General features: G+C 40.2%; 1 protein-coding gene across 2 annotated transcripts in view; it reads left to right on the forward strand.

Annotated features, from left to right (window-relative positions):
* mccc2 (methylcrotonyl-CoA carboxylase subunit 2) overlaps positions 1 to 10,310 on the forward strand; it is a 101,289-nt gene extending 90,979 nt beyond the window's left edge. For both annotated transcript variants that reach the window (XM_048528008.2, XM_048528009.2), the window contains one exon: positions 9,558 to 10,310. In XM_048528008.2, coding sequence (XP_048383965.1) covers positions 9,558 to 9,675 — 118 coding nt within the window. In that variant the 3' untranslated portion in view covers positions 9,676 to 10,310. The remainder of the gene's footprint in view (positions 1 to 9,557) is intronic.
* Positions 10,311 to 10,571: the final 261 nt, after the last annotated feature.

A 10,571-nucleotide genomic window follows, 5' to 3' on the forward strand; every position in this document is an offset into this window, starting at 1 on the left:
GATGCTTCATTGCCTTGCTTCCAGCAGTGTTTGTATTCTCCTACAATGCTGAGGCATTTAAAACCCAAAATTGTTATTGTCTCATAGCATTCCTTAATTAATCCACCCTGCTGCTATTCTTTGTGATAGATTTTGACTCTCAACCTTGGTTTCTTGAAAGGAAAACGTTCCTTTCTGACAATATTCTTCCAGCTTGTGCTGTGAGAATAATTTATCTTTGAATTTATTATTGCTGGCACTTATTTTAAAAAATTTGGTGATCGAGGGTCTCTGATGCATTTATTTCTTTAAACCAATTATTGACCTCCAGTGTTTATCCTGAAATTTATATGAATGTATTCAGTCAGACTGAAAACCCTTTCTGATTACTTTCCTGACAGATCTGTTGTAAACTAAAGTAACTCAATTTTCTTGATAACACTTGGATCAAAAATTAAAAATTTTAAAAACTTGCAAGTTAAATAATATGATTGTTTTTTCAAGTTTGCACATTTCATGTCATAAAGAAAATAGTCTGAAATTGTTTTAATTTAAATATTTTGTGGTTTAGGAATTAAGATAGGAAATAGGAACTGGTAGATTAGAGATGATTAGAAGTTGCAATGCATTAGCAGTCCTATCATCTCTGGACTTCAATAATATCCACAATGGCAGGTCTATTTCCTTGCTCAATGTCTCTCTCACCTAAAATAAATTCAACATTCAACTTTATTTTTGATCGGTGTATTGCAGTAAAGGGTGTTACACCATGGTTGGGAAATGTGGTGGAGTAGAAACTTCTTTAAAGGTCATCATGCAGTGTAATATGGGAATGCTTAATGCTGTGGCTAGATAGGCAAAATGGAAATGTGTTCCTTTCTCAGTGCTAGTATTTTGCATCTTCTGCTCAAAAAAAGTCTGGAAAATTAAAACAAATGTAGATTTTTGAAAAAATAAATATCTTGGTTAACATTGATATTTTGATTTTTAAAAAATCAATGCATGTACACGTACGTTAAAAATAATAGCAATCGAATAATGGAGCGTTCCCTGTTGCTGTACGATGTTTGAAAAAAACCTTGGGCTGTTTCTTTGTGCACACCTTTCATATATTTCAGTGTATTCCTTTTACAGGCTTCAATTTACCTAGAGTCAGATGGAAGGATTTACATCTACATGATTTTGTAATGATTAGAATATTGATTATATTGTACATTAATACCCATAATTACCAAATTCTCACGAATGAAAATGAGTGCCCACTTGCGCCTGTTTGTAGCTCCTATACCAAATTATGCCAAGTTTACCCCTCAGTTGTTTTAATTAACATTGATGTGCAGAAAACCAAATGCAATGAACAGCTACGAAAAATCTTGTTAGGAGGCCAGTGGGTGACCAGTATAGATTAATTATCACCTTTAAAACAAGGCAGATAACAATTCCCTATCAAAATTAATCTGAACAGCAGTGGTAATTCAGGTCAGTTCACCAATTTTATTTCCTCTGGTCTGAATTCCTTAATGCAAATGAATAAAGAGGGATGTGAATAATTCTGTTAAGTAGGTGTTTAATGTATTCAGGAATTAATATAATTTTAAGTATTAAGCATGTGGACAGTCAAGAATAAAGTCAACGTAGTTCCAACTTCATAATTATTAATAATTATTCATCCTAAACCTAAAACTAATTCAAAATCACCTTAACAGAAAAGAAAATGTATGAAGCATATGTCAGTGAATTAAACAATGTATAATAAGTATGTAATATAACACATCTTTGGGTGAAATTAATGCTGTCGCCTAGAGATTTTAGATGGATGCCAGAGTTTGAGCAGTTTATTTGCTATGTGCATTACAAGAGATAGGTCTCCCAAAAGCATTCATTCAGGATTTGTAGACTGGTTTTGGAAGATGAATCAAATTAGACATATTTGAGATAAATCTGTTCAAAACATGCATGTGCGCTCTGCTGAGCGTGATGTTGTACTGTTCCTTAACTGGGAAGCATGCTATTTTGTTATTCTCCTATTTTCTTTCTTCTTGGAAATGATTGTTTCTCTTTAACATGATGTCAGCACAAATGGGTCTACAGCTTTTTTGAACTATTGAACGAAGTGCTGGGAAAGATTCTGAAATGACCAACTATTCTAAACTAGAAGGCAGTGGTTTGCAACTTTTTCGGGAACAAGCCACACTTCAATGAGACAAACAATTCCAACTTCTTAAAATTGATTGTTCACGAATGTTTTGCTTACTTGCATTTATAATGCTGCAATAGGAATGGAGGCGCTAAATGATTTGTGTGGCCTCCTCAGTCTCTGCCTGCTATCCACCTATGCATCATCCAGCTGCCTCTTAGCAAATGGTTATCTTGCAGAATTCATTGTTTGGCTTAGTAATGTAGAGAAAATTGGTTGGGTCTTTGGTGAGGCTGTGAGCTAAACTCCCAACCGAGATTCAGCTCCGACAAAAGGTTGGTTCTGCGTGTTGCAGCTGTCACACAGTCGTAGAGGTCTGCAGCGCAGAAAAAGGCCTTCACACTTACCATGTTCTCAGCTTCGCTCCAGCACAGCCCTGACGAACCACAGTAGCAATGGCATATGATCTGACTTGCTCCTTTGCTGGGCTGAGCCAAAGCCAAAGGTAACAGACCTCACTGGCTCCACATATGATTGATAGTACTGTGCATCAGTCAGGTCAGGTGCTGGGAACTGGCTACACCTCTGAATCCACACCCTGACAGCATTGTTCTTCAATCCAACACTGGCAACTATAGTCTTGACAGTAGTGCCAGGAGGAAGGCCTAAGGGAACCCTAGAGCCAGTTAATTAGAGGTATCAGATGTGGAGTGTTAGCCAAGACTGTCTTAATGAGGGGGATGAAAGAATGCCGTTCAAATTCCATACAAGGAAGAAAAAAAAATTATTATTTTTCCTGGGGTGGAGCAATATCTCCACGTATAAAGAACACTCTCTGCAAAGACAGTATCTGCCTTGGACTTTTAAAAACGTGTGAAAAGGAATAAAAAAGCTACTTCTTCTCACCCATCTGCATATGCCAAACTGTGCTATGGCATAGGCTGGGTAACAATAGGGGCCAATTGAGCTATTACTGTGTTCAGCCAGTCTTTTATTAGCTATTTACAAACATAGGGTAGGCTCCTCATTTTGGCATCCTTCCACCTTTCTATTTATGGGGGTAGTAATGGGTACTGGCAAGAAGGTGGACTGGGCACCCCCTCTGTTTTATAGCCAACCCCATCAACCCACTCTCCACAAGCCTTTGAAAACCTAAATCACCCAGGCCTAGGATTTTTGAGTGAAAAATAGGAAACTATGAACTCTAGTTTTCTATGAGAAAAACATCCAAGAGTTGGTTTTTGAGGGAAAACTGGTAATATTGAAAGGATCAGAGATAATGGGAACTGCAGATGCTGGAGATTCCAAGATAATAAAATGTGAGGCTGGATGAACACAGCAGGCCCAGCAGCATCTCAGGAGCACAAAAGCTGACGTTTCGGGCCTAGACCCTTCATCAGAGAGCTCTGATGAAGGGTCTAGGCCCGAAACGTCAGCTTTTGTGCTCCTGAGATGCTGCTGGGCCTGCTGTGTTCATCCAGCCTCACATTTTATTCTCTTAATATTGAAAGGATGTTGAACAGTGCCTCAGACATCTTCAGAGGCTTGGAGAGGAGGCTGGCTGATCAACGTTTTAGTGCGAATGGGGCAAAAGAGAAGGCAACTTGCTTAAATGCTGAGATGTGGGGTTTTTGTTAGAGTAGTTGCAAATTAATTCCACTTGTCAGCTCTCTCCTGTTAACCCAATAACATGTTCTGCTTTCAGTGTTTCTGTATTGTTACCTTAAAGAATGCTGTCGTCTTTGTTTTAATTACTTAGTTTACTTGGGCAAACACCTCTGATAGGGTACTTATAGAACATAGAACAATACAGCGCAGAACAGGCCCTTTAGCCCTCGATGTTGCGCTGACCTGTGAACCAATCTAAGCCCCTCCCCCTCCACTATCCCATCGCTATCCATATGCTTATCCAAGGACTGTTTAAACGCCCCTAATGTGGCTGAGTTCACTACATTGGCAGGCAGGGTGTTCCACGCCCTTATCACTCTGAGTAAAGAACCTGCGTCTGACATCTGCCTTAAATCTATCATCCCTCAATTTGTAGCTATGTCCCCTTGTACAAGCTGAAGTCATCATCCTCGGATAAAGACTCTCACCGTCCACCCTATCTAATCCTCTGATCATCTTGTATGTCTCTATTAAATCCCCTCTTAGCCTCCTTCTCTCCAATGAGAACAAACCCAGGTGCCTCAGCCTTTCTTCATAGGGCCTGTGCTCCAGACCAGGCAACTTCCTGGTAAATCTCCTCTGCACCTTTTCCAATGCTTCCACATCCTTCCTGTAATGGGGTGACCAGAACTGCATGTGATATTACAAATGAGGCCGCACTAGCGTTTTGTACAATTGCAGCATGACATCACGGCTCTGGAACTCAGTCCCTCTACCAATAAAACCTAACACACCGTAAGCCTTCTCAATCTGGGTGGCAACTTTCAGGGATCTCTGTACATTGTCACCAAGATCCCTCTGCACATCCACACTACCAAGAATCTTTCCATTGATCCAGTATTCTGCCTTCCTATTATTCCTCCCAAAGTGAATCACCTCACATTTATCCGTATTAAACTCCATTTGCCACCTTTCAGCCCAATTCTGCAGTTTATCCAAGTCTTGCTGCAACCTGCAACAATCTTCCGCACTCCGACTTTAATGTCATCTGCAAACTTACTAACCCATCCACCTATGCCTGCGTCCAAGTCATTTTTATAAATGACAAACAGCAGTGGTCCCAAAACACATCCTTGAGGTACACCACTAGAGGTACACCATCCAGGCTGAATGTTTTCCATCAACCACCACTCATTGCCTTCTTACAGAAAGCCAGTTTCTAATCCAAACTGCTAAATCTCCCCAATCCCGTGCCTCTGTATTTTCTCCAATGGCCTACCATGTGGAACCTTATCAGAGACTTTACTGAAGCCCATGTACACCACGTCAACTGCCCTTCCCTCATCCACATGCTTGGTCACCTTCCCAAAAAAATCAATGAGGTTTATGAGGCACGACCTGCCCTTGATGAATCCATGCTGACTGTCTCCACTCAAATTGTTGCTCACTAGATGATTATAAATCCTATCTCTTATAATCCTTTCCAAAGTTTTTCCTACAACAGACGTAAGGCTCACAGGTCTGTAATTGCCTGGGCCATCCCTGCTGCCCTTCTTGAACAAGGGCACAACATTTGCAATCCTCCAGTCCTCTGGTACTAAACCTGTGGACAATGAGGACTCAAAATCAAGGCCAAAGGCTCTGCCACCACCTCCCTAGCTTCCCAGACAATCCTCGGAAAAATCCCATCTGGCCCAGGGGATTTATCTACCTTCACACCTTATAGAATTGATAACACCTCCTCCTTATTAACCTTAATCCTTTCGATTCTAGTAGCCCGTAACTCAGTCATCTTTACAATATTGTCCTGTTCCTCAGTGAAAACAGATGAGAAATAATCATTTAGCACCTCTCCAATCTCCACAGGGTCCACACACAACTTCCCATTTCTGTCTCTGACTTGCCCTATTCCTACCCTAGTCATCCTCTTATTCCTCACATACCTATAGAAAGCTTTAAGGTTCTCCTTTATTCTACCTGCCAATGTCTGCTCGTGTCTCCTCCTTACTCCTCTTAACTCTTTCTTTAAATCCTTGCTAGCTAATCTGTCACTCTCCATCACATCACCTGAACCATCTCATCTCATTGCCACATAAACCTCCCTCTTCTGCTTAACAAGAGATACAATTTCTTTAGTAAACCACGGTTCCCTTACTTTATCGCTTCCCCCCCCTGACTGACAGGGACATACCTATCAAGGACACGCAATATCTCTTCCTTAAACTAGCTCCACATTTTGGTTATCCCTATCCCCTGCATTTTGCTAACCCATTCTATGCCTCCTAAGTCTTGCCTAATCACATCATAATTGCCCTTCCCCCACCTATAACGCTTGCCCTGTGACAAGTTCCTATCCCTTTCCATTGCTAAACTAAACATAACCGAATCATGGTCACTCTCTCCAAAGTGCTCACCTACCACTTAGTCAAACACCTGGCCTGGTTCATTACCAAGTACCAGATCCAGTGTGGCCTCCCCTTTTGTCGGCCCTTCGACATACTGAGTAAGGAAACCCTACTGCACACATTGGACAAAAACTGATCCATCCGACGTATTAGAGTTATAGCATTTCCAGTCAATGTTAGGGAAGTTAAAGTCTCCCATAATGACCACCCTGTTCTTTTCACTCCTGCCCAGAATAGACTTGCCGATCCTCTCCTCCACATCCCTGGAACTTTGCAGGGGCCTATAAAAAAAAAACTCCCAGCAGTGTTACCTCTCCTCTCCTGTTTCTGACCTCAGCCCATACCACCTCAGTAGACGAGTCCTCATCAAAAGTTCTTTCAGCCACCCTTATACTGTCCTTCTATTCAGACAAATGCAAGAAAATTGCCAGGAGCAAAACCAGGGCCTATATATCACTTTTGTCGGTCTTGTAAAGGCATTTGATACTGTGAACAGAGACGGGCTTTGGAAAACTTGAATGTCCACCCAGTTTCAATATTTATTGCCTATCCCAGAGGACAGGTAAGAGTCAACCACATTGCTGTGGGTCTAGAGCCACATGTAGGCCAGATCTGATAAGGATGGCAGTTTCCTCTCCTAAATGAACAAGTGAAGCACAGCAACGACCTCTGAAGTCCCTTCCAAATCTCTTATAACGTGAAGCCAGGATATATGTTGACCCTGACCTCATTCACCATCTTTGGTTGCCTGTTGCTGCAGCATCATGCTAAAGAACACCTCAAGAGAGTTTGCATGACCTTTTTGACTGATGAAGGTCTTTTCAACCTTCATTACCTTCAGGTCCATACAAAGACACAGGAAACTCTCACTCATGAAATTCTTTTCAATAATGTCTGTGCTGTTCTGGTCCATGGTCAGTCAGACTAACAAGGTATAGCAGCACATTTGTCCAGGTGGCACAACTCTTAGACAAAAAATCGAGTTTAAAAAGAACTAAAGTCTCGTACCAGTCTCCACCTGAAGAATTAACTCTTTTGGGGAGCACCATCTCATTTGTTGTGACTGCAGACAAGGATATAAACATTAGGTTTTCAATAGTAAAGAGTACATTGACTCTGTGAATGATTGTGAGGTAACCACAGCCTTTGAGCACAGACCAACCAAAAACTGCGCAAAGTTGTCATCCACATCACTTTTCTGTAATGTGCCAAGTCATGGGTTTTGTATCACCATCGTGTAAGCATTCTGGAGCATTCTATCGATGCTACCACCTCACCATCCTTGGTCTGTAGGCAGGACTGGAATACAGACATTGAAGTCCTGAAAACTGCCAACATCTCCAGTATTGAGGCCATCTTCCTGCAAAACAAACTACTTTAGGTGGGTCACATTGCTCGGCTTGATAACTATTGTCCACAAAGATCATGTTGCATGGAGAGTTGACCATTGGTAGCCAGAACAGAGGTGCCCAAATAAGCATTTCAAGCACTCCCTATCCCTCTGTGTGACATATTGACCATTACCAGCAGGAAGTTCAGAGCATAGATCATGATGCCTGGAGGTGCTGCATTGAAAGTGCTGTGGACACCTTTGAAACTGAGCTAAGAACCAACACCATAGATTAGAAGAGGAGAAGGATAGATCTGATGTGCTGTACAGCTTTCACATGCGCTACAGTGGGGGATTTTGCTGGCCATTGTAGACCTGACTAGCTACCAGTGGGCCTGCGAACAATGAGTAAAGCTTTCTTTAAAAAAAAATTCATGTACGAAGAAATGCTGAGAGAGAGAGCTTTTATTTTAGCTGCTTCCTGTGCCAAAACATTCCTTTATTGTATGTTCTTTGCATGGAAAGATTTATCCTAACCCCTCTCCCCTCTCATTCTGAATTCGATATTTACTTAATCTTTTCTAATCAAAGCCTTTAGAATTCCAGAGGTGAGAATGACTACCCTTGACACGAAGGCTGCATTTTTGTTTCATTTTATTCATTCATGGCTATGGGCGTTGGCTAGGCCAGCATTTATTGCCTATCCCTAATTGCCCAGAAGACAGTTAAGAATCAACCACATCGCTGTGGGTCTAAAGTCACGTGTAGGCTAGATCAAGTAAAGACAGCAGTTTTCTTCTCTAAACAGCATTAGTGAATCACATGGCATTTTCCAATAACAATCAATGGTCTCATGGGCATCATTAGACTTTTAATTCCATATTTTTAAAATTGAATTCAAATTGCACCATCTACCATGGTCAGGATTTGAACCCAGGTCTCCAGAACATCCACCCAATTATGTCCCATGAGGATTTTATAAATTTCAATTAACTAACTTCTAACTCTTCTAAACTCCAGACAGTACAGGCCTAGCCTGTGTAGCTTTTCCTCACAAGGCTTTCAACTAATTCCAGGTATTAGTCTAGAGTAACATTTCTTTGAAATGCTTTCAACGCATTAAGATCCTTCTGTGAATATGGCAAAGAGTACTGCACATAGTGCTCCAGATGCAGCCTAACCAGACTTAAAATATTTGCAGTTTTTTGTTTTGAACTATTCAGAGATGGGCAGAACATGTTTGATTACAATTTTTTTTAAATTGACAATTGGAGAAAACAACATAGATCAGGCATACACTTTCCCAGTAACTGCACCTGGATTGAAGGTAAACATTTAACTACTAAATACTTTATTCCATAAATTTAAAGATAGGATCTGCCAAAAGGAAGGAAAGCAATGGAATGGTTTTGTTGAGCTGCTTGAGAGTCAGTAAAGGGACCGTAGGTCTGGTTAGGATAAGAGATTTGTGGACAAGAATACTCTGGAAATGGGCCAAATGGACTGAACGGTGCCAGGGAAATATTGGTTCCCTTCTCCTGGACACCCTCTCCCAAAAAGGAACTGGACTGTATTTCTGCCATGGCTGTCAGATTTCCAGTCCTGAGTGCTTCCAGATTCTGCCCAGCCCATTTGTTTTAAGGTCTTTGCCCTGTTTGTTTCGCCAATAGATTGCAGTTTCTCATTCCTCAGACTGTTTGTTTTCTTTTCCAAATTGGTTCTGCCTTCCTCAGATTAATTTATTTTATACAGCAATGCTGCTTTCATGTACTCTTGTGAGTGTGTAGGTAAACTTAATATTTACAAATTTACACGCGGTGTGTTTCTGACGTATTGTAAAAACTAAATCTAAAAGTCTTTCTTGCCTGATCTGTTTTCCTTGCCATCTTTTGTTATTTTTAAGCGTGTTATTTTCTGATGATGTAAACCGGTCAGTATATGGTTAGTGGAATCTAATCTGGTAAATATATACATTCTTAATGTTCTCCAAATGGTTTTTGAATTGGCCAATCTGACATTTTCAGGGATTAGGCTTCATTGCTGTTTAATTGCCATTCATTATGTTTCATGTTTTGTAATTGTTTTCTTGTCATTGCAGACTGTGGGATGATGGAATAATCGACCCTGCTGACACAAGGCTGGTATTAGGCCTGAGTCTTAGTGCTGCACTCAATGCACCCACAAAGAAGACAAACTTTGGAATCTTCAGGATGTAACTGAAGCATTTATTATTTCAACACAAATATTTCCCAATTTGCGACGCTAACAGGAAAAAACTGACTCAATCAAAATACTGTAAACTTTGTGAAATAACATTTCAAATTCCAATACCACTTTCTCAAAATAAAATTTTTCAATAACTGTGAAACCCTGATCAATAACTGACAAAACATGCTAGAAGATATGAGAATATGGGTTCACTTTTTAGTGATAGACTTAGATTCAGTTATTTTAGTCCTGGTAGAGACTGATACCTTTGTGGTTTGTGTGCTGCTTACAATAGTTTAAACTCAATGTCTTTCCTATCCTTCTGATTTTTATTTTTTGACATTGTAACCCTTCTCGTGTCAATAGTCTGGCTGTACTGTTTGTAACGGTGAGAAAGGAAGTATGTTTGAGCTCTTACCTGTTTAATTTATCTGTCTCCGTGATTTGTGAGATGTATATGACCTGCATTAGGATTAAAAGTGGAATTTATTAAGCTACGTCTTCCACCCCCACCCTTCCCCTCTACCTTTAGTGCTCTCAGCTTATGTTAATTTGGCCTTGGTTTTTATAGTACAGCAATTTGATTATAAAATAATTTTATAATGCATTGGTCATATCCACATTAAAGAAAAGGTCAAAAGAAGTAGTTTCTCATTAATTTGAATTGGTGATTATTGATGACTACTCCCCTGCAAACAGACCAGCTTCAGAATATTTCAAGTGTTAATAGAGCGCACCTGGGATGAATCTGATCAATTTATCCTTATGTTGTTTAAGTACTACCACAATATATTTTATGTAGTGCTAACCGTCCTTTACTTAAAAGATAAAAATTGAAATAACAATAATAGGGCTAAGGGACAAATAGTTGAAAGTAAAACTGAGCTATCTTTCAGACAAAGTA

Source organism: Stegostoma tigrinum, chromosome 3, assembly GCF_030684315.1.
Source record: "Stegostoma tigrinum isolate sSteTig4 chromosome 3, sSteTig4.hap1, whole genome shotgun sequence".
NCBI lineage: Eukaryota > Metazoa > Chordata > Chondrichthyes > Orectolobiformes > Stegostomatidae > Stegostoma > Stegostoma tigrinum.